This window comes from Nomascus leucogenys, chromosome 6 (genome assembly GCF_006542625.1).
Source record: "Nomascus leucogenys isolate Asia chromosome 6, Asia_NLE_v1, whole genome shotgun sequence".
Classification (NCBI taxonomy): Eukaryota; Metazoa; Chordata; class Mammalia; order Primates; family Hylobatidae; genus Nomascus; species Nomascus leucogenys.
This window is the reverse complement of record NC_044386.1, coordinates 59,946,683-59,971,257: the sequence shown is the minus strand read 5'-3', so window position 1 is coordinate 59,971,257 and position 24,575 is coordinate 59,946,683. Positions and strand designations below refer to the sequence as shown.

General features: G+C 44.2%; 1 protein-coding gene across 1 annotated transcript in view; it reads left to right on the top strand.

Annotated features, from left to right (window-relative positions):
- The window catches only part of RTF1 (RTF1 homolog, Paf1/RNA polymerase II complex component), a 71,065-nt gene that overhangs the window by 36,195 nt on the left and 10,295 nt on the right, over positions 1 to 24,575 (top strand). The window contains exons 3-8 of the mRNA XM_003266753.4: positions 4,448 to 4,595; positions 9,233 to 9,437; positions 15,915 to 16,029; positions 17,287 to 17,398; positions 21,650 to 21,785; positions 22,267 to 22,444. Of these exons, the coding sequence (XP_003266801.1) occupies positions 4,448 to 4,595; positions 9,233 to 9,437; positions 15,915 to 16,029; positions 17,287 to 17,398; positions 21,650 to 21,785; positions 22,267 to 22,444 (894 nt within the window). The remainder of the gene's footprint in view (positions 1 to 4,447; positions 4,596 to 9,232; positions 9,438 to 15,914; positions 16,030 to 17,286; positions 17,399 to 21,649; positions 21,786 to 22,266; positions 22,445 to 24,575) is intronic.

Below are 24,575 nucleotides of genomic sequence, written 5' to 3'. Positions count from 1 at the left end.
GAATATTACTTGAGCCCATGAGTTTGAGTACAGCCTGGGCAACATAGTGAGACCTCATCATAAAAACGAAAAGAAAACAAAAAGCAAACAACTTTTCTATATTTTTAAGGCCTAATATAATGAACATTTATTATTATTAAAATTATATTTTAAAGGTTTATTAAAAATAAAATACACGCTGTGTGCAGTGGCTCATGCTTGTAATCCCAGAATTTGGGAGACTGAGGCAGGAGAATTGCTTGAGCTTAGGAGTTTGAGACTAGCCTTGGTAACATAGTGAGACCTCCTCTCTACAAAAAGTTAACAAATTAGCCAGGTATGGTGGCATGCACCTGTAATCTCAGCTGCTCAGAAGGCTGAGATGAGAGAATCTCTTGAGCCCAGTAGTCCAAGGCTGCAGTGAGCTATGATCATGCCATTGCATTCCAGCCTGGTCAACAGAGCAAGACCCAGTCTCAAAAATAAAAAATAAAATGAAATAAAATACAAAGTAAATATACAAGTAGCGGCACTCCAACTTCTCAGTACTGTAAGATATATATAAGAAGTTTTAGGCCAGGTGTGGTGGCTCATGCCTGTAATCCCAGCACTTTGGGAGGCCAGGGCAGGCGGATCAGGAGTCCAAGGCCCAGCCTGAGGTCGGGAGTTCAAGACCAGCCTGGCCAACATGGAGAAACCCCATCTCTACTAAAAATACAAAATTAGCTGGGCGTGGTGGCATATGCCTGTAATCCCAGCTACTCAGGAGGCTGAGGCAGGAGAATCAGTTTAACTTGGAAGGCAGAGGTTGCAGTGAGCCGAGATCGGGCCATTGCACTCCAGCCTGGGCAACAAGACCAAAACTCTGTCTCTTTTTCTTTCTTTCTTTCTTTCTTTCTTTCTTTCTTTCTTTCTTTCTTTCTTTCTGTCTGTCTGTCTGTCTGTCTGTCTTTCTTTTTTTCTTTCTTTTTCTTTTCTTTTTTCGAGACGGAGTCTCACTCTGTCGCCCAGGCTGGAGTGCAGTGGCGCGATCTCGGCTCACTGCAAGCTCCGCCTCCCGGGTTCACGCCATTCTCCTGCCTTGGCCTCCCGAGTAGCTGGGACTACAGGCGCCCACCACCACGCCCGGCTAATTTTTCTGTATTTTTAGTAGAGACGGGGTTTCACCGTGTTAGCCAGGATGGTCTCGATCTCCTGACCACGTGATCTGCCCGCCTCGGCCTCCCAAAGTGCTGGGATTACAGGCTTGAGCCACCGCGCCCGGCCGCAATACTGTCTCAAAAAAAAAAGAAAGAAATTTTATGTTTAAAAGTAAACTCACCCACATTATTGTAATCCCCCCAAAACCTTGTCACATACAGAACTGTTGGTTTTTTGCCTTTGGTGTGATAGACCTGGCTCAGTCAGCCTCATGGGAGGTAAGGCAGCTTTGTTATTGGAAGAAAAAAACGATGTTCTCTTCTCACATTCAGATTTAGTTAGGAAAGCCCCTTTTCACTCAAAGCATTTTTATTTTCTTCTAGTTTACTCATGTCTTCTCACTACCCCACAAGGGACAAACATTGAGGTCAGGAGTTTGAGACCAGCCTGGCCAACATGGCCAAACCCCGTTTCTATTAAAAATACAAAAATTAGCTGGGCGTGGTGGTGTATGCCTGTAATCCCAGCTACTTGGGAGGCTGAGGCAGGAGAATCGCTTGAACCTGGGAGGCAGAGGTTGCAGTGAGCCAAGATCACGCCACTGCACTCCAGCCTGGGTGACAGAGTGAGATTCCATTTCAAAAAAAAAAAAAAAGGTTGATATATTTTAGCTCAGTTAACTAAGAAAGTGAACACTTTGGCCTCCTTTAGGTTCTTGCAAACTGGCTTTAAAATTATCTTCCTGGCCAGGCACGGTGGCTCCTGCTTGTAATCCCAGCACTCTGGGTGGCTGAGGCAGGTGGATCATGAGGTCAGGAGATCAAGACCATCCTGGCTAACACGGTGAAACCCCGTCTCTACTAAAAATACAAAAAATTAGCCAGGTGTGGTGGTGGGTGCCTGTAGTCCCAGCTGCTCGGGAGGCTGAGGCAGGATAATGGCCTGAACCCGGGAGGCGGAACTTGCAGTGAGCCGAGATCGCACCACTGCACTCCAGCTTGGACGACAGAGCGAGACTCCGTCTTAAAAAAAAAAAAAAAATCTTCCTTGAAATGATTAAAATGTGAAATGGTTGAATACTCAGACTTAAAAGGGAAGCATTAGAGCTGTGCAAGGTGGCTTGTGCCTATAATCCCAGCACTTTGGGACGCCAAGGCTGGAGGATTGCATGAGTCTAGGAGTCTGAGACGAGCCTTAGTGACATAGCAAGACCCTGTCTCTACAAAAAAATTTAAAAATTAGCTGGGCATGATGGTGCACACCTGTAGTCGCAGCTACTCAGGAGGCTGAGATAGGAGGATCATTTGAACCTGGGAAGTCGAGGCTGCAGTGAGCTATGATCCTGCTGCCCTGCACTCCAGCCTGGGTGACAAACGAGACCCTGGCTCAAAAACAAAAAAAAGATTAAAAATAATACCCTTTTACAATGTTTTGTGAAGGTAAACTAGCAGGCTGTTGTTCTTAAGAATAGCTCATATGGAAAATTTCTAAGTTGGAAACATCTTCAGAACTACACCTCTACCCAACCCCACCCCCTCAAGAAAAGACCAAAAGAATTTACTTCTTCTTTTACCTATTGTGAAATAGGAGGTTAATTTCTCATCCTGTTATAGAAGGAACAAAGACTTTATGCCTTTGTTGGATATTAGATGTAGAAATATTATGTTAATACCAGACTTAATATTCAGTCTGTGATAATCAAAAGATGATAATTCTTTATGGTAATTAGAACAAAGTTTCTGAGTAAAGTATTTTTCACCTAAAATCATTTTAAGTTGGCAAGTTAAAATATCAAAGGAGATATGGTTTAATGTAACTAAATAGTCTGCAAATTTGTAAAGTGGTTGTATGGCCTTTCAACTTAAAGTGCTTGATGAAGATGGTTTTTGGCTTTGGGGTAGTTAACTGTATTGCCTGCCTGTTTGACAGTGCAAATGACAGGTTCCTTATGTTTTGATATCTGGGATTTCCTGTTTATGATCCAGTTTAAATGTCATGTTATTGTGTAATATATGCCAATGTTTTAAAAAGGATACGCACATATATTTAATGATGTACATTACTTTCTGCCTCTTTGGAGTTAGTGCCAGTGCTGCCATTCATGCCAAAGAATGGCCTTCATCCTTTCTCTCTGTGCTTTCTGCAGTTTTCTCCTGGGCACAAGCTACGTTCCCTGCCTTCCTGAGACCCACCCCAGAACTAAACCAGTCTCTGTACTGAAACCCAGACATATCAACCATTAACAATTACTGCCATCTCTGCCACATAAAACATCAGAAGCTGTTTTTTGACTTGCCATAAAGTTGATATCTTCTCTGTTTTCTATTGGCAATAAAACATACATGAGCTGGGTGCAGTGATGCACACCTGTAGTTCCATCTACTTAGGAGGCTCAGGTGAGAGGATCACTGGAGCCCAGGAGTTCAAGGCCAGCCTAGGCAACATAGCAAGAACCTGTCTGAAAACAAAAAGAAAAAATAATAATTAAATTATATGTTTATTATGTAACTTTTCTCTTGTTTCTAAGAGATTCCAGACCAGAAGTTCTAAAGTTTTAAGCAAGTTTTCAAAAATCTAGGCTGGGGCCAAGCACAGTGGCTCACACCTGTAATCCCAGCACTTTGGGACGCCAAGGCAGGCGAATTGCTTGAGCTCAGGAGTTTAAGACCAGCCTGGGCAACGTGGTGAAACCCCGTCTCTACAAAAAATACAAAGCTTAGCCGGGTGTGGTGGTACACGCCTATGGTCCCAACCACTTGGGAGGCTGAGGCAGGAGGATAACGATCCTGGGAGGTCAAGGCTGCTGTGAGCCCGAGATCGCACCACTGCACTCTAGCCTGGGTGACAGAGTGAGACCTTGTCTCAAAAACAAAAATCTATGCCAGGTGCAGTGGCTCATTCTGTAATCCCAGCACTTTGGGAGGCTGAGACAGGAGGATTGTCTGAGCTCAGGAGTTCAAGACCAGCCTGGGCAACATAGTGAAACCCCGTCTCTACAAAAAATACAAAAATTAGCTGGGCTTGGTGGGGCACACCTGTAGTCCCAACTACTCCAGAGGCTAAAGTGGGAGGATGGCTTAAGCCTGGGAATCAGAGGTTGCAGTGAACCAAGACTATGTCACTGCACTCCAGCCTGGGCAACAGAGTGAGACCCTGTTTCAAAAAAGAAAATTTTTTTTTCAAAAATCTGTATTTTTTTTTCATATGAAGTGTATTTGTTTTGGATTCAAAGATGAATGCCAGAGACTCTTAACTCTTGAGTCTTCCAGCTTTTCCCAATAAAGTCCCTATTCCTATTTCAGTCTTCCTTTTTCTTTTCTCCTTATAGTGGACATTTGGGAGCAATAAAAATAAGAAGAAAGGAAAAGCCAGAAAAATAGAGAAGAAAGGAACCATGAAGAAACAGGCCAACAAAACTGCCTCCTCAGGCAGTTCAGACAAAGACAGTTCAGCTGAGAGCTCAGCCCCTGAGGAAGGTGAGCTGAGCAGCCTAGACCTGGAAGGTCAACTCCCACTCTTGTCAGCTTGAAGGTGCAAAGGCAGAAGTGGGGAGGAAGGGGGGTACCTGCATTCAGCATGACCGCTTCTTTAGAGCAGTGGTTCTTAACTTTTTCCATGGTCATGGATGCTTTGAGAATCTGAATGAAGCAAGAAAAATGCATGCAAAGGTTGGTGAGACCCCTGAAACCTATCCCTGGAACCCACGAGGATTCCTGCATTAGTCTTAAATACCCTGAGTGCCTTTCCCTCCCCTTTTTTTCTTGCTTATGCATAGTCTGACTGAGGAGGGAATCTCAGTAGAAAATGTTCTTTTTCTGGAAGCCAATTCCAGAAATTTTCAACACTAGTTTGAAAAGTGAACTTGGGCCAAGTGCAATGGCTCATATTTGTAATCTCAACACTTTGGGAGGCCAAGGTGGGAGGATCACTTGAGCCCAGGAGTTCAGGACCAGCCTGGGTAACATAGTGAGATCCCATCTCTACAAAAAAATTTAAAAATTAGGGTGTTACGGTATGCACCTGAGGTCCCAACTACTTAGGAGGCTGAGGTGAGAGGCTTGCTTGAGCCCAGGACTTCGAGGTTACTGTGAGCTATGATCACACCACTGCACTCCAGCCTAAGTGACAGAGCAAGACCCTGTCTCAACAACAACAAAAAAAAGTAGGAAAAAAAAAAAGAAAAGAAAAATGCAGGGGCACTGGGAGACAAAATAGAAGTGAACTTGTTCCAGGACTAGAATGATAACCTGTAAATTATAAAAATTTTAAAAACATTTTAAAAAATAATGTTTACGTACAAGCTGACTTTGTAAAATTGGCCTAACCTGGTTTTGAGCACATGCCTATGAATGTTAGCTCAAATTGAGTCAAGTGCAGTTCCTGTTAAATTGCTGACTTAGCTCAATACTCATTGTACTCACATACTTTTTCCATGCCAACATTTGTCCTATTAAGATCCACTGTTATGAGAAATTCACTAATCAATTTTTAATTATTCATTAAAATGTTTTTTTATTTTTTATTTTTTTAATTTATTATCGAGACAGAGTTTCGCTCTTGTCGCCCAGGCTGGAGTGCAATGGCATGATCTTGGCTCACTGCAACCGCTGTCTCCTGGGGTTCAAGATATTCTCCTGCTTCAAGTAGCTGGGATTACAGATGCCCACCAGCACACTTAGCTAATTTTTTGTATTTTTAGTAGAGACGGGGTTTCACCATGTTGGCCAGGCTGGTCTTGAACTCCTGACCTCAGGTGATCTACCCGCCTTGTCCTCCCAAAGTGCTGGGATTACAGGCGTGAGCTGCCACACCCAGCCATAAAAAAAATTTTTTTTTAATGCCAGCTAATAAATGAAAAAAATTATAGGGTTAGAAAAATCACCACTTTTCGATCATAGTGATAAAGTTGATTTACTCAAGAATCCTCAATGATTGTTAAAACCACTGGGTGAGAGTTTGTTGGAAAACAAAATTTTATAGTCTTAAACCTTCTCCCTATACATACTATTACACGAAGAGGAAAAGGTGCCTTTACAAAGGGAAAATCTGAGAGATAACCACCTTTACCAAGTAATCCAAATTAAAATAATGGGACAAACAGATGTTAGGGGTTCCTGATGTGATACATTGAAAAGGACACAATCACTTATGGAGTATTCTTGCCAAAAATTCATAACCTGAATTGTTTCTTAACAAATCAACCAAACCAAATGAAGTGGACATTTGATAACTGTTGCTGTTTCAACTTAAATTAACTAAAAAGTAATGTTTAAAATTTAGTTTTTTAGTTGCACAAGCCACATTTGAGTTTGTGAATACCCATATGTGGTGGCTGCTGTTCAGATAGACAAAATTTTCATCACCACCTCACAAAATTCTACTAGACAATTTTTTGGGGCTTATACTCTTCAAAAATTCAGTGCACCAACAAGTGGATAAAGAAAATGTGTATGTATGCCAGCCGGGCATGGTGGCTCACACCTGTAATCCCAGCACTTTGGGAGGCCAAGGCAGGCGGATCACAAGGTCAGGAGTTTGAGACCAGCCTGGCCAACATGGTGAAACCCCATCTCCACTAAAAATACAAAAATTAGCTCAGCGTGGTGGTGCATACCTGTAATCCCTAATACTCGGGAGGCTGAGGCAGGAGAATCGCTTGAACCAGGGAGTTGGAGGTTGCAGTGAGCCAAGATCACGCCACTATAATCCAGCCTGGCGACAGAGTGAGACTCTGTCTCCAAAAAAAAAAAAAAAGAAAGAGAAGAAAATGTGTATATATGCCATGGAATATTAGCCACAAAACGGAATGAAATAATGGCCTTTGCAGCAACTTCAGTGGAGCTGGAGGCCATTTTTCTAAGTGAAGTAACTAAGGAACGGAAAACCAAATATTGTATGTTCTCATGTATAAGTGGTGTTTAAGCCATCAAGATGCAAAAGCATAGAATGATATAATGGGGCCAGGTGTAGTGGCTCACGCCTGTAGTCCCAGCACTGTGGGAGGCCAAGGCAGGTGGATCACTTGAGGTCAGGAGTTTGACACCAGCCTGGCCAACACGGTAAGATCCCGTCTCTGCGAAAAATACAAAAATTAGCCAAGCATGGTGTTGCGCTCCTGTGGTCCCAGCTACTCAGGAGGCTGAGCCACAAGAATCGCTTAAAGAGGAGGTTGCAGTGAGCCGAGATCAGGCGACAGAGTGAGACTCCGTCTCCAAAAAAAAAAAAAAATGATATAATGGACTTTGGGGACTTGGCGAGGGAGTGAGGGTTAAAAGAGTACATATTGGGTGCAGTGTACACTGCTTGGGTGATAGATACACCAAAATCTCAGAAATCACCACTAAAGAACTTATCCATGTAATCAGGCCAGGTGCGGCGGCTCACACCTGTAATCCCAGCACTTTGGGAGGCCGAGACAGGGGGATCACCTGAGGTCAGGAGTTCGAGACCAGCCGGACCAACATATTTTCATCTTTACTAAAAATAGAAAAATTAGCTGGGCGTGGCGGCATGTGCCTGTAGTCCCTGTTACCTGGGAGGCTGAGGCAGGAGAATTGCTTGAACCCGAGAGGTGGAGGTTGCAGTGACTGAGATCAGCCTAGGCAACAAGAGTGAAACTCCGTCTCAAAAAAAAAAAAAAAGGCTGGGCGCGGTGGCTCATGCCTGTAATCCCAGCACTTTGGGAGGCTGAGGTCGGCGGATCATGAGGTCAGGAGATTGAGACCATCCTGGCTAACATGGTGAAACCCCATTTTTATTAAAAAAATACAAAAAAATTAGCTGGGCGTGGTGGCGGGCGCCTATAGTCCCAGCTACTCAGGAGGCTGAGGCAGGAGAATGGCGTGAACCTGAGAGGCGGAGCTTGCAGTGAGTCGAGATTGTGCCACTGCACTCCAGCCTGGGCGAGAGAGAGAGACTCTGTCTCAAAAAAAAAAAAAAAAAAAAAAAAATGCCGGGGGCCGGGTGCAGTGGCTCACACCTGTAATCCCAGCACTTTGGGAGGCTGAGGCGAGCAGATCACTTGAGGTCAGGAGTTCAAGACCAGTCTGGCCAACATGGTGAAACCCCATCTCTGCTAAAAATACAAAAATTAGCTGAGTGTAGTGGTGAGCACCTGAGCTACTTGGGAGTCTGAGGCAGGAGAACTGTTTGAACCTGGGAGGTGGAGATTGCAGTAAGCCGAGATCACACCGCTGCACTCCAGCCTGATGACAAGCAAAAACTTCATCTCAAATAAAAAAAATAGGCCGGGCATGGTGGCTCACGCCTGTAATCCCAGCACTTTGAGAGGCCAAGGCAGGCGGATCACGAGGTTGAGAGATCAAGACCATCCTGGCCAACATGGTGAAACCCCATCTCTACTAAAAATACAAAAATTAGCTGGACATGGTGGTGTGCCCCTGTAGTCCCAGCTACTCAGGAGGCTGAGGCAGGAGAATCGTTTGTGAACCCGGGAGGTGGAAGTTGCAATGAGCCGAGATCGCACCACTGCACTCCAGCCTGGGGCAGAGCAAGACTCCATCTCAATAATAATAATAATAATAATAAATAAGTTGGGGCCAGGTGTGGTGGCTTACGCCTGTAATCCCAGCACTTTGGGAGGCCAAATCAGAAGGATTGCTTGAGCCCAAGAGTTCGAGACCAGCCTGGGCAACAAAGTGAAATCCCAATTCTATTTAAAAAGTAAAAATAAATAGTCAGGCACAGTGGCTCACGCCTGTAATCCCAGCACTGGGAGGCTGAGGTGGGCGGATCACCTGAGGTCAGGAGTTCGATACCAGCCTGAACAATATGGCAAAACCCCGTCTCCAATAAAAATACAAAATTAGCTGGATGTGGTGGCACACACCCGTAATCTCTGCTACTTAGGAGGCTGAGGCAGGAGAATCACTTGAACCCAGGAGGTGGAGGAGCTGAGATTGTGCCACTGCACTCCAGCCTGGGCAATAAGAGTAAAACTCCATCTCAAAAAAAAAAGTAAAAACAAATAAGTAAAATAACAAAGTGGTTTCTTACTGTAGCCGAAAGAAGGGTGATGTTGTCAACATTGTGGAGCCGCTTGTGGCCTGTCTTCTGTAGCACATGTAATCTTGTGTTTGGGCCTTTGTTGCAGGTGAAGTGTCAGACTCTGACAGCAACAGCTCCTCTTCCAGTTCAGATTCAGACTCTTCCTCAGAAGATGAAGAGTTCCATGATGGCTATGGAGAAGACCTCATGGGAGATGAGGAAGACAGGGCCCGTCTGGAACAGATGACAGAGAAAGAGAGAGAGCAAGAACTGTTCAATCGCATAGAGAAGAGGGAGGTGTTGAAAAGAAGGTAAGGTTGAGTCCTCGTTGTCCCTCCTCGCCCCCACCTTTTCTGTTCATGTCTTTTCTCATACTTCCTCTGTCCTTCACACCTGACCTACATATGGAGACTGGCATTTGGAATTGATTGTTGATGAGAGGCAAATGATGTATTAAATTTCAATCACATTCATTATTTACTCAGTGCCACTGGCTTTGTTTACTAATATACGTTATTCAGAAGGTTTTATTCATAAGACATTATTTATGTGCATTATTTAATCTTCACAACCGCTCTGTGAAGTTGGTTATACCATATTACAGAAGTAGAAGCTTAGGCTTGGAGATATTAGGTAACTAAAGAGTAAGCTGCATGAAGGGAGAGACTTTATCCTTTTCGCCACTCTATTCTTGGTGCCTAGAACAGTGCCTGGCACACAGATATGCACTAAATACTTGTTGAGTGAATGAATGAAGAAACTTGCCCAAGGTGATTTAGCTGGTAAGTGGTAGAACTGGATTTCAAACCTGGGACTATCTGACACCACAAAACACGCTGTGGCCATATCCTCTCCTGCCTCACATTTCCTATCATTTTACCTATTCTGTAACACCGCACTACAGGCAGCATTCTAAAGGGAATTACATACTTTGGGAGGCCGAGGTGGACAGATCACCAGAGGTCAGGAGTTCTAGACCGGCCTGGCCAACATGGTGAAAACCCATCTCTACTAAAAATACAAAAAAATTAGCCTGGTGTGGTGGTGTGCACCTGTAGTCCCAGCTACTCAGGAGGCTGAGGCAGGAGAATTGCTTCAACCCAGGAGATGGAGGTTGCAGTGAGCTGAGATGGTGCCACTGCACTCTAACCTTGAAGAGAGCGAGACTCTGTCTTAATAAAAAATAAAAATAAATAAATAAAAGGAATTACAGGCCAAGTGTGGTGGCTAACACCTGTAATCCCTGCACTTTGAGAGGCCAAGGCAGGTGGATCACTTGAGGTCAGGAGTTCGAGACCAGCCTGGCCAACATGGTGAGACCCATCTCTACTAAAAATACAAAAAATTAGCCGAGCATGGTGGCACGCGTCTGTAATCCCAGCTATTTAGGATCCTGAGGCAGGAGAATGGCTTGAACCCAGGAGGCGGAGGTTGCAGCGAGCCAAGATTATGCCACTAGACTCCAGCCTGGGCGACAGAGGGAGATTCCATCTCAAAAAAAAAAAAATAAAGGGAATTACAGGCCTGGCGCGGTGGCTCACATCTGTAATCCCAGCACTTTGGGAGGCCAAGGTGGGTGGATCAGTTGATTCCAGGAATTCAAGACCGGTCATGGCAACATGGCAAAACCCTGTCTCCTACAAAAAATAGTCAGGCATGGTGGCCCATGCCTGTAGTCCCAGGTACTTGGGAGGCTGAGTCAGCGGGAGTATCATTTGAGCCCGGAATGTGGAGTTTGCAATGAGCTGAGATTGCACCACTACACTCCAGCCTGGGTGGCAGCGTGAGACCCTGTGTCAAAAAAAAAAGGGAGGGGAATTACAGAGATTGTTTTTGTCTTGATAAAGATCAGTACATGATTTGATTTCTACTGAGCAAAAAGTATTGAAGTAATCATAAGATTGTGTTGGTTTTAGAACATGAATACAGTAATGATTGAGAGCAATGTGGGAACATATCAAATGATATGTAAAAATTAAATGAACAAATGGTGTTTTAAAGCTGTATATTTTACAAATTGGCTTCAAATTGTTCACGCTCCTAGGTTGAAATAATTTTCCAAAATTCATATTTGGAGCCCTGTCTTCACAGGATTCAAGACTTGGAATTTCTCATTATGTACAAGTTAGGTATCTGACTATCCTCTAGCATGGTTTTTGTATTTTTTTAAAAAGTCAAATGTTAAGTTGCTTTTTGATATTTAGAAGCTGCTTCAATGTTTTGAACTTTTGCCATATTTTAAATGGAAAAGTTTTAAATATGGCAGTAGTTCTTCCTTATCTCCTAACAGAATTTCAAGGTAAAAATAAACTTGGCTTTTGTCTTGGAAATAAAATAGCCCTCAGAACAAGGATCCTACCTATTTAATCTCATGAAAGGAAAATAGAAGCATTTTCATTGGCAGCACTTAGTTCCTTTTCATCTGGGAGTTTTGTTTGTCCCTTCTGGAGACCATATTAAGTATGCTGAGTTATCCTAGAGAAGAATGTTTGGCTTTCAGTCAGCAGCAAGCAATAGACATTTGAATTTTTTTTTTTTTTTTTTTGAGACAGACTTTTGCTCTTGTTGCCCAGGCTGGAGTGCAATGGCACGATCTCGGCTCACCGCAACCTCCACTTCCTGGGTTCAAGCGATTCTCCTGCCTCAGCCTCCCAAGTAGCTGGGATTACAGACACCCGCCATCACGCCCGGCTAATTTTTGTATTTTCAGTAGAGACAGGGTTTCACTATGTTGGCCAGGCTGGTCTCAAACTCCTGACCTCAGGTGATCCACCTGCCTTGGCCTCCCAAAGTGCTGGGATTACAGGTGTGAGCCACCACGCTTGGCCTCAACATTTGTTTTGAGTGTGAATCGTTCCAAGTTTACCTATATTGGAACAAATAGGACTTAATAAACTGTGCTGGAGTTGCCAGACGGTTTAAAATTTGTATATCTGAACTGTGGAAAGCATAGCAAGATGTTGTCATGTGAGGCCAATAAATCCTATGACAAAATCACAAAGTAGCTTGAGGGTAATAGGTGGCTTGTCTCAAACTTAGTTTTTATGTTTTTCACCTTATGTGAATGAGACAGTTGACTGATTCAGTGACTTCTTAAAAAAAAATTTTTTTTTTTTTTTATACAAGAGTCTAGCTTTGTCGTCCAGGCTGGAGTGCAGTGGTGTGAACTCTGCTCACTACAATTGCTACCTCCTGGATTCAAGCCAGCCTTCCACCTCAGCCTCCCAAATAGCTGGGACTACAGGCCGTAGGCTACCATGCCTGGCTAATATTTTTTTTCTTTCTTTCTTTTTTTTTTGAGATGGAGTCTCACTCTGTTGCCCAGGGTGGAATGCAGTGACACGATCTTGGCTCACTGCAACCTCCACTTCCCAGGTTCAGTGATTCTCCTGCCTCAGCCTCCTGTGTAGCTGGGATTACAGGCATGCGCCACTATGCCCAGCTAATGTTTTTTTGTTTGTTTGTTTGTTTGTTTTGAGATGGAGTTTTGCTCTTGTTGCCCAGGCTGGAGTGCAGTGGCACAATCTCGGCTCACTGCGACCTCCGCCTCCCGGGTTCAAGCAATTCTCCTGCCTCAGCCTCCCCTGCAGCTGGGATTACAGGCGCCCACCACCACGCCCAGCTAATTTTTTTATTTTTAGTAGAGATGGGGTTTCACCATGTTGGCCAGGCTGGTCTCCACCTCCTGACCTCAAGTGATCCACCCGCCTCGGCCTCCCAAAGTGCTGGGATTACAGGCATAAGCCACTGTGCCTGGCCAATTTTTGTATTTTAAGTAGAGACAGGGTTTCCCTATGTTGGCCAGGCTGGTTTCCAAGTCCTGACCTTAAATGATCCTCCCGCCTTGGCCTCCCAAAGTGCTGGGATTACAGGCGTGAGCCACCACACCTGGCCTGGCTAATTTTTCTTTTTTCTTTTTTTTTTTTTTTGTTTTGAGACTGAGTCTCGCTCTGTCCCCCAGGCTGGAGTGCAGTGGCACAACCTCAGCTGACTGCAAGCTCCGCCTCCTGGGTTCACACCATTCTCCTGCGTCAGCCTCCCAAGTAGCTGGGTTTACAGGTGCCCGCCACCACGCCTGGCTAATTTTTTGTATTTTTAGTAGAGACGGGGTTTCACCGTGTTAGCCAGGATGGTCTTGATCTCTTGACCTCGTGATCCGCCCGCCTTGGCCTCCCAAAGTGCTGGGATTACAGGTGTGAGCCACCGTGCCTGGCGGCCTGGCTAATTTTTCATATTGGCCAGGCTGGTCTGGAATTCCTGACCTCAGGTGATCCACCCACCCTGGCTTTCCAAAGTGCCGGGATTACAGGCGTGAGCCACCTCTCCTGGCCCTGTTTTTTTTGTTTGTTTGTTTTTTAAGAGAGGGGGTTTGCCATGTTGCCCAGGCTGGTCTTGAACTCCTGGCCTCAAGCAATTTGTCCACCTTGGCTTCCCAAAATGCTGGGGTTACAAGTGTGAACCACCACCCCCAGCTTCAGTGACTTTTTTAGTGACTGTAAGAATGGTTTAGTGTGCTGATTATTGAGACAGAGGTTCAGAGCCATCATAGAAAATTGATATTTTTGTAGTTTGTTTAGCTTCAGGGCAGTACAATATGGAAACTCTGGAATTTCCTGAATCTTTTTTACTTTAAAAGCTCTTTATATGGATCGCATTTAATCTTTGTAGTCTTTTTTATGTAAGAACCATTAGCATCCTGTTCTCTAGCCAGCAGCACCAGTAGTGAGATGTCATTTTCAGTTGTTAGATTATTCATGGGGGCAGGAAGCATAAAAGGTAGCCTGGTTGTAGAAAGGGCACTGACATTGCAGTCAGAAGGTCTAGGTTCAAGTCAGACTCGCTGGCAGGGTGATCAGAGTTAAATCACTTTCTCTTCCTGCCTCAGCTTCCTCCTCGGGGTTGTTGTAAACCTCAAGAGAGATGATACACATAAGAACATTATGTAAATGTAAACTGTCACTAACTCTAAAAAATAACTTTGTTTAAAATAACCCACTTAAAGTGTATAATTCAATGGTTTTTATATGTCCACAGAGTTGTGCAATCATCACCACAATTAATTCTAGAGCATTTTATCACTCCTCTATTTCCCCATAAGCCTCTCAGCCCTAGGCAACAACTAATCTCCTTTATGTCTTCTCTAGATTTGCCTGTTCTGGATATGTTTATTATTATTGTTGTTGTTATCAAGACAGGGTCTTGTTCTGTCGCCCAGGCTGGAGTGCTGTGGCATGATTATAGTTCACTGAAGCCTCGATCTCCTGTGTTCAAGCAATCCTCCCACCTCAACCTCCCAAGTAGCTGGGACTATAGGCGTGTGCCACCACCTGGCCAATCTTTTAAACTTTTATTAAAGACGAGGTCTCGCTATGTTGTCCAGGCTGGTCTTGAACTCCTAGCCTCAAGCAATCCTCCTGCCTTGACCTCCCAAAGTATTTAGATTACAGGCATGCCCGACCTGGATATTTTATATAAATGAAATCATAATATGTAGTCTTTTGTGACTGACTTCTTTCACTTAGTATGTTTTTGAAGTTTATCTATTTAGCATGCATTAGTACTTCACTCCTTTTTATGTCTGAGTAATATTCCATTTTATGTATATACCACATTTTTTGTTGATCTGTCCATCTGTTGATTAATATTTGTGGTGTTTCCTCCTTTTTGCTATTGTGACGTGATCCTGTGAACATTTATATACAACAATTTACCTATTTTCAGTTCTTTTGAGTGTATACTGGAAAGTAGAATTGCTGGCTCATACGGTAACTCTTTCTAACTTTTTGAGAAACTGCAGCTGCATCATTTTAGATTTCCCATCGGCAATAAGTGTTCTAGTTTCTCCACATCTTCACTAACACTTTAACACTTGTCATTTCCTTTTCTTGTTGTTGTTGAGACAAGGTCTCACTCTGTCGCCCAGGATAGCTAGAGTTTAGTGGTATGATCATGGCTCACTGCAGCCTCAATCTCCTGGGCTCAAGCAGTTCTCCCACCTCAGCCTGCCAAGTAGCTGGGACTACAAGCATGTACCACCACATCCAGCCAATTTTTAAAAATTTTTGTAGAGACAGGGTCTCACCATGTTGTCCAGGCTAGTCTCCAACTCCTGGACTCAAGGGATCCTCCTGCCTTGGCCTCCCAAAGTACTGGAATTACAGGTGTGAGCCACTGTTCCTGGCCTCCCTTTTTGTGATAATAGCTATCCTGGTGGGTGTGAAATGGTCTTTCATTGTGTGTTTTTTGTGGTTGTTTGTTTGTTGTTTGTTTCCGAGACAGAGTCTCACTCTGTCGCCAGGCTGGAGTGCAATGGCACGATCTCGGCTCACTGCAACCTCCGACTCCTGGGTTCAAGCGATTCTCCTGCCTCAGCCTCCCAAGTAGCTGGGATTACAGGCACGTGCCACCATGCCCAGCTAATTTTTGTATTTTTAGTAGAGACGGGGTTTCACCATGTTGGCCAGGATGGTCTCGATCTCTTGATCTCCTGATCCCCCGGCCTCGGCCTCCCAAAGTGCTGGGATTACAGGTGTGAGCCCCTGCGCCTGGCCCATATTCTCTCATTTTAAACATATTCCAACTTAATGCTATCAAATATTTTATATTTTGTTGTAATTAACATATTAAATATTTTTAATGTACTTAAAAAGGTACACCAGAGTTTCTTGCAGGAAAGCCAAAATATCTATTAGCTCCTTTCCCTTAGTTCCTTTCTCCTATCTAATAGAAATCAGTTTTTACATACATTTCATTGCTACTTAAAAACCAAACAAATATCTTTTAACCAGATTTGAAATCAAGAAAAAACTAAAAACAGCCAAAAAGAAAGAAAAGAAAGAAAAGAAGAAAAAGCAAGAAGAGGAGCAAGAAAAGAAAAAGCTGACACAGATTCAAGAATCTCAGGTAGGAGATTCAATGTTCCTCATTGTCCAAAGAATAAACGTCTGTTTTGAGAGTGTGTGTGTGTGTGTGTGTGTGTGTGTGTGTGTGTGTGTGTAAAAGGTAGGTTTATATTAATCAGCCTAAGTTTATTAGTACAAGACCTGTGACATGGTTTCATTAATCTCTGGACATATCACCATTAGCTGTGCTATTAACTCCTTAGCACTTTTTCCTTTGCTTTCCTTTTTCCTTTTCTTTTTTTCTTCTTTCTTTTTCCCTTTTCTTCCCCTCCCTTCCTCCTTCCCCCTTCCCTTCCTCCTTCCCTTCCTCTTTCCTTTCCCTGGTCTCACTATGTTGCCCAGGCTAGAATACAGTGGCTATTCATTGGCACACTCATAACACATTGTAGCCTCAAACTCCTAGTCTCAAGCAGTCCTCCTGAGTTGCTGAGACTACAGGCATATGCCACTGTGCCCGGCTTTCACTGAAGTCTGCATTTAAAAAGCAGCCCTCAGCTGCAGTGACTCACATGTGTAATCCCAGCACTTTGAGAGGCCAAGGCAGACAGGTCACTCAAGGCCAGGAGTTTGAGACCAGCCTGGCCAACATGGCGAAATCCCATCTCTACTAAAAATACAAAACTTAGCCTGGTGTGGTGGCTTATGCCTTTAATCCCAGCTACTCGGGGGGCTGAGGCACAAGAATTGCTTGAACCTCAGAGGCGGAGGTTGCAGTGAGCTGAGATCGTGCCATGGCCATCCAGCCTGGGCAGAAGAGCGAGGCTCTGTTTTAAAAAAAAAGCAGCCCTCTAGTGAGTGAGCATCCCTTAAGGAAAGGTTGGTAAACAACCTGTCCTAGGTAGCCAGATGCTTATGATGTTTACTTAGATGTATGTCATCCTTTACTTGGTATAAATATAGCTGGGAAAGTAATCTCTGTATTTCTCATAAATGAGACTCCATCTCAGAAAAACAACAAAAAAAGATAATGTAGGGCTGAGTGTAGTGGCTCATGCCTGGAATCCCAGCATGAGCTGTGTTGTAGTGTGTTCTTCCAGAAAGAGTTTCTTGAACTTGCTATTAGGCATTTTAGACAGGGCTTACTTTACCGCGCTATCCTCTTTGTCCACAAGAGGATGCTCTCTCCCCTTACATAAAAGCTCTAAGTTTTTGCAACCCATGTAGATTCATGTTGGAGGACTAAATGCATTAAGTAGGTTTAGAGAATCTTATCAGCTGTTGGTAAAAAGGGCCATCCTATATATCCTTCCCTTCCTAGGTAACATCCCACAACAAGGAACGGCGTTCCAAGCGGGATGAGAAACTAGACAAGAAATCTCAAGCCATGGAGGAACTAAAAGCAGAGCGAGAAAAACGGAAGAACAGAACAGGTAAGCGAGGGAAATATAATGGCTACTTGTGTCTTTATATGATTTGACTTCCTGGTGTCCATTTTTATTTTGCCCTCTTGTTATGTCTTTCTCATATAAAATTCCAACACATACCGAGAATAGTATAAACATCCATGAACCCATCATCCAGCCACAGCAGTCAGCTCTTGGCCAGTCTTGTTAAATCTATAATCCTTTCATCAGATTATTTTAAAGCAAATACCAGCATTATTATATTTTAACCATAAATATTTCAATATGTTCCTCTGAAAGATAAGTACCTTTGTTTTAAACCTAACTATAATACCATTATTACACCTAGAAATAACAATGAACTCTTTATCAAATATCTAGTCAGTGTTCAAATTTTTTATTTGTTTTGTAATTTAAAAAACAAGATTTGGACCACTTGAATCAGGATCTTAAAGTCCATACATTGTGATCCGTTAATATGTCCCTTAAGGCATTTAATCTGTGTGTTTTCTTCCCCATCTCTTTGCCCTGCCTTGCAGCGTATTTGCTGAAGGAACTGGGTCATTTGTCTTCTTGTTTCTCGCGATGCTGACCGCATCTCACTTTTGTTGTTGAATGTGTTTCTGGTCCCTTGAGTTTCCTGTAAATGGTTAGTTAGAGCTACAGAATTGGTCAGATTTGGGTTTGTTCTGTTGTTGTCATTGTTGCTTGTTCTTGGGGAAGGTTGATTTTTAGGTAGTGGTATGTATTTCCATCAGGAGACACATGATACCTGATTGTTTCTCAGTTTGTGATGTTAACAATCCTATCAGTTAGCTCTTACCACAATAATGTGAAGTAAGTAACCCCTGTTCCTGCTCATGCATTTGAAGTTCAACTGCAATTCACCCGCCTGATGGCATGAGTTCAGCTGGAATTATCTCCAAGCTACAGGTGATAGCCAGGTCTGTTCTACCTCTCTCTTCCTCCCTGGGCCAGTAAACCCCGAGCACTTTTATATGGTGATGACAGAAGTATAAAAGGGGTAAGGAAGACACACATGGCTCTTAGGGCCTAGACTTGGAATTGGCACAGTGTCACTATGGGGCCGGGAAGAATGACTAAGGCATATAGCAAACGACATGGGTATAGAGATGGGTGAAAAATTAGAAAGGATAATGTGGGGGCCGGGCGCGGTGGCTCACACTTGTAATCCTAGCACTTTGGGAGGCCAAGGCGGGCAGATCACCTGAGGTCAGGAGCCTGAGACCAGCCTGGCCAACATGGTGAAACCTCATCTCTACAAAAAATACAAAAATTAGCTGGCCGTGGTGGTGCATGCCTGTAATCCCAGCTCCTCAGGAGGCTGAGGTAAGAGAATCCCTTGAACCTGGGAGGCAGAGGTTGCAGTGAGCCGAGATTCTGCCACTGCACTCCAGCCTGGACAACAGAGTGAGACTCCATCTTAGAAAAAACAACAACAAAAGATAATGTGGGGCTGAGTGTAGTGGCTCATGCCTATAATCCCAACACTTCAGGAGGCTGAGGCATGAGGATTGCTTGAGGCCAGGAGTTCAAGACTGGCCTGACCAACGTGGTGTAACCCCGTCTCTACTAAAAATACAAAAATTAGCCACTTCAGGCACAGTGGCTCACACCCAGCACTTTGTGAGGTCAGAGCAGGCAGATCACTTGATGCCAGGAGTTCGAGACCAGCCTGGCCAACATAGTGAAATCCCATCTCTACTACAAATACAAAAATTAGCCAGGCATGGTAGCACATGCCTGTAATCCCAGTTACTTGGGGGGCTGAGGCACCGAAAATCGCTTGAACCCGGGAGGTGGAGGTTGCAGTGAACCAAGATCCTACCATTGTACTCCAGCCTGGGCAACAACTCTTTCTCAAAAAGAAAAAAAAAAAAAGAAAAAAAAAAATAATAATAATGTGTTCTGTCCTAGTAGCCATTGATGGTCATTACCTAGACAATTTAATTCATTAGGAGTTGCAAAACGGTGATATTTCGAATCTGTGATTCTTTCCTCATTCATTATCTAGACTGCTTCTATGAAGAGAAACTCCTTTTTTTTTTTTTTTTTTTTTTTTTTTTGAGACAGAGTCTCGCTCTGTCGCCCAGGCTGGAGTGCAGTGGCACAATCTCGGCTCACTGCAAGCTCCGCCTCCCAAGTTCACGCCATTCTCCTGCCTCAGTCTCCCAAGTAGCTGGGACTACAGGCACCCGCCACCACGCCTGGCTAATTTTTTGTATTTTTAGTAGAGACGGGGTTTCACCGTGTTAGCTAGGATGGTCTTGATCTCCTGACCTCGTGATCCACCTGCCTCGGCCTCCCAGAGTGCTGGGATTACAGGCAGAAGCCACCATGCCCGGCCTAAAGAGAAACTTCTAATTAGCTATTTAGTTACCCCCCAGGCACATTTTGAACAGGAAAGGCAAGATAAATGCTTGATTAATTTTCCTTTAGTTTACATAAAAGCTCTAAGTTTTTGCAACCCATGTAGATTCATGTTGGAGGACTAAATGCATTAAGTAGGTTTAGAGAATCTTATCAGCTGTTTTTGATCTTATCAGCAGTTTTTGAAGAATTTAAGTTTAGAGACTAAATGCATTAAGTAGGTTTAGAGAATCTTATCAGCTGTTTTTGATCTTATCAGCAGTTTTTGACGAATTTAAGTTTAGAGAATCTTATCAGCAGTTTTTGAAAGAATGAGATAGTTCCTGGCAAGGTACAGTGGCTCACATGTGTAATTCAAGACCAGTCTGGGCAATATAGTGAGACCCTGTTTCTGCAATATTTTAAGGAGAGAAGGAGAGATAGTTTTTAGCAACTTCCAAAGATGACCGATGAGTTTTATTTATTTTGAATATCCTTGTGAACTCATGATTTTTAACACGCTTTATGTGTTTTAATCCACTGCAGTTATTTTTCCGTCCTTCCTTCCTTCCGTCCATCCGTCCATCCATCTTTCTCTCTCTCTCTCTTTTTTGAGACAGGATCTCGCTCTGTTACTCAGTCTGGAGTGCAGTGGCGCGACCTCGGCTCACTGCAACCTTCACCTCCCAGGTTCAAGCGATTCTCCCACCTCAGCCTCTTGAATAGCTGAGACTACATGCGTGCACCACCACCTGGCTAATTTTTTTTGTATTTTTAGTAGAGATGGGTTTTAGCCATGTTGGCCAGGGTGGTCTTGAACTCCTGACCTTAAGTGATCCGCCTGCCTTGGCCTCCCAAAGTGCTGGGATTACAGGCATGAGCCAACACTCCCAGCCTAAAATTTTTTTATATTATTCTTTTTTCTTTTTAAATCATAAGTACACAGATTCACCTCCCATCTTAGATTAATGGTAGCATACTATACACACTTTTCTCTCTCTTTTTTTTTAGCCACCACTCCTGGCTAGTTTTTTGTATTTTTGGTAGAGATGCAGATTCACCATGTTGCCCAGGCTGGTCTCAAACCCCTGAGCTCATGTGATCTACCCACCTCAACCTCCCAAAGTGCTAGGATTACAGGCATGAGCCACCATGCCTGGCCACATTCCTTTTTTTTTTTTTTTTTTTTTTTTTTGAGACGGAGTCTTGCTCTGTTGCCCAGGCTGGAGTGCAGTGGTATAATCTTGGCTCACTGCAACCTCTGCCTCCCGGGTTCAAGTGATTCTCCTGCCTCAGCCTCCCGAGTAGCTGGGATAACAGATGCCGGCCACCACGCCTGGCTAATTTTTGTATTTTAGTAGAGACAGAGTTTCACCATATTGACCAGGCTGGTCTCGAGCTTCTGACCTCAAGTGATCCACCTGCCTCTGCCTCCCAAAGTGCTGAGATTCCAGGTGTAAGCCACCGTACCCGTCCCCACATTCCTTTTTTATGGCTGCATAGTAGTTCATTGGTAGATGTACCAGTGGTGATTCAGCCACTCTCCTATTTTAAGTTTTCCTCAGAAGCTTCTGAATTCATCATGAGTCTTTCCCCCTCTTTCCTCCCCATAGTCAAGTGTCTTGAGTGCCATAAAAGAGAACTGTCAGTAGTGTTAGTGACCCTTTCTGCCCACTTAGTATCAATCTCCCAGCCCTTTTTTCATCTGTTGGGGCCTGATATTTGGCACCTGAATAATTTTAACTCTGTGTTTTAACTCATTTCTGTATATACCCCCAGTTAGCACAATCCAGTCTAGAGAGGACAGAGCTGTGTATTTGAGTCCTCTTCCATTTCAAGTTCTTTTTCAAGGATGAATTAATTTTCTTGTTGAGAAAACCTAGGTAAACATCTCTCCTTTCTTTCTAGCTGAGCTCCTTGCCAAAAAACAGCCATTAAAAACCAGTGAGGTCTACTCTGATGATGAAGAGGAGGAAGAGGATGACAAATCCAGTGAAAAGTCAGACCGCTCATCTCGAACATCGTCGTCTGATGAAGAAGAGGAGTAAGCTCTTGTACATTTTGGTCTAGTAGGCAGGATAGGTGGGTTTTTGAGGAAGAGCTTGGTGTCGTTTCCAAAATCTCCCTGGTTCAGCCACTAACTCTGACTTGGTTACCTTTGGTTTGCTGAACCGAGTTCCCCAGCACATCAGCCCATTCATTTGGCTGCTAGCCTGTACGCTTGGACATTTCACCTGGGCCGGGAAGATAGGAACTGACTTCGTGTCATTCTCAGGTTGGCCTGGAGCTTTCATTCATTTTCTTAACTCTGATGGGTTATCTAAGATGGCAGCCTCATTTGAAACAGCTCACGCTACTGGTCAGGAACAGGATCCTATTACAAGTCTTTGCTGGTGCTTCATTTACTTCTCCTCCTAGGCTAGTCACACGTACTTTGGTTAAGTTTTGAGGAGTTGATATTATTTCTCTGTCTTGTTCTGTTTTTATGATGAACATTTTTTCCAGTGCCCCTTTGTTCCTCTTAGGAAAGAAGAGATCCCTCCAAAATCCCAACCAGTTTCCTTACCTGAAGAATTGAATCGGGTTCGATTATCACGGCATAAGCTAGAACGCTGGTGTCACATGCCCTTCTTTGCTAAAACTGTCACAGGATGTTTTGTGCGGATTGGCATTGGAAACCACAACAGCAAACCAGTTTACCGGGTTGGTATTTCTTCCCTTGGACAATTGTTCATGCTTTCAGTGTAATTAGGCTCAACTGAGGGCAGGAGCTATTGAAAAAAATCTGTCACTCTTCTGTCAGCATTTGATGGAAAGTAGACTCCAAGTGGGATCCCCATAGAGCAGTGAGGTGCCCAGGAATCCTTCATGACTTGTCGCCAAGAAGAGGACTTGGAGCCCAAGGGCCTGGAAGATTTGGATGTAGAATAATTTTCTCTATTCCCCCTTCAGTATAAAAGGCAGAAGGGAGGCATCTATGAAGTGTTCATTAGGAATTACATAATCTAAAAGATTTGTTCATTTGAAAAACCAATGAATGAAAAGTTTCATGTTGCATACCGAGTGACTTCTATGCCAGGGAATTGCATTGAGGTTAAAAAAAACCCTCCAAACTAATACAGGTTATTATGTAGGTTCCAGCACTGCTTCTGTGGTCTAGGTGGACTGGGCACAGTGGCTCACACCTGTAATCCCAACACTTTGGGATTTATTTATTTATTTATATTTTATTTTACCTTTTTTTTTTTTGAGATGGAGTCTCATTCTGTCACCCAGGCTGGAGTGCAATGGTGTGGTCTTGGCTCACTGCAACCTCCGCCTCCCGGGTTCAAGTGATTCTCCTGCCTCAGCCTCCCAAGTAGCTGGGACTACAGCCGCATGCCACCACACCTGGCTAATTTTTGTATTTTTAGTAGAGACGGGGTTTCATTGTGTTGGCGAGAATGGTCTTGAACTCTTGACCTTGTGATCCATCTGCCTCGGTCTCCCAAAGTGCTGGCGTGAGCCACCACACCTGGCCTATTTTTATTTTTATTTATTTGTTATTTTTTTTTCAGACAGAGTTTCGCTCTTGTCACGCAGGCTGGAGTGCAATGGCACAATCTTGGCTCACTGCGACCTCCGCCTCTGGGGTTCAAGCAATTCCCCTGCTTCAGCCTCCCGAGTAGCTAGTGTTACAGGCGCCCGCCACCGTGCCTAGCTAATGTTTGTATTTTTAGTAGAGACGGGGTTTCACCATGTTGGCCAGGCTGGTCTTGAACTCCTGACCTCAGGTGATCCACCTGTCTCAGCCTCCCAAAGTGCTGGGATTATAGGCATGAGCCACTGAGCCCGGCCTTATTTTTAATTTTTTGTTTTTTATTTTTGGAGACAGAGTCTCACCCTCTTGTCCAGGCTGGAGTGCAGTGGCACGATCTCGGCTCACTGCAGCCTCTGCCTCCTGGGTTCAAGCGATTCTCATGCCTCAGCCTCTGAGTAGTTGGGACTACAGGCACACGCCACCACACCTGGCTATTTTTTTTTTTTTTTTTTTTAGACGGAGTCTGCTATGTGGCCCAGGCTGGAGTTCAGTGGCATGATCTCTGCTCACTGCAAACTCTGGCTCCTGGGTTCACGCCATTCTCCTGCTTCAGCCTCCCTAGTAGCTGGGACTACAGGCACCCACCACCACGCTTGGCTAATTTTTTGTATTTTTAGTGGAGATGGGGTTTCACCATGTTAGCCGGGATGGTCTCGATCTCCTGACCTTGTGGTCCGCCCGCCTCGGCCTCCCAAAGTGCTGGGATTACAGGTGTGAGCCCCCATGCCTGGCCTCACTTTGGGATTTTAAAAAAATTTTTTGTAGCGACAGCCTCTCTCTGTTTCTTATGCTGGTCTCAAACTCCGGGCCTCAAGTATGTTCTGGCCTCAGCCTCCTAAAGTGCTGGGTGTTGGTTTTTTGTTTTGTTTTGTTTTTTTGAGACGGAGTCTCGCTCTGTCGCCCAGGCTGGAGTGCAGTGGCGCAATCTCGGCTCACTGCAAGCTCCCACTCTTGGGTTCACGCCATTCTCCTACCTCAGCCTCCCGAGTAGCTGGGACTACAGGCACCCGCCACCACGCCAGCTAATTTTTTGTATTTTTAGTAGAGATAGGGTTTCACCTTGTTAGCCAGGATGGTCTCGATCTCCTGACCTCGAGATCTGCCCTCCTCGGCCTCCCAAAGTGCTGGGATTACAGGCGTGAGCCACCGTGCCCAGCCCAGGTGTTGGGCTTTTTTTTTTTTTTTTTTTTGAGACAGTGTCTTAACCATGTTGCCCACGCTAACCTGGAACTCCTGGACTCAAGCTATCTTCCT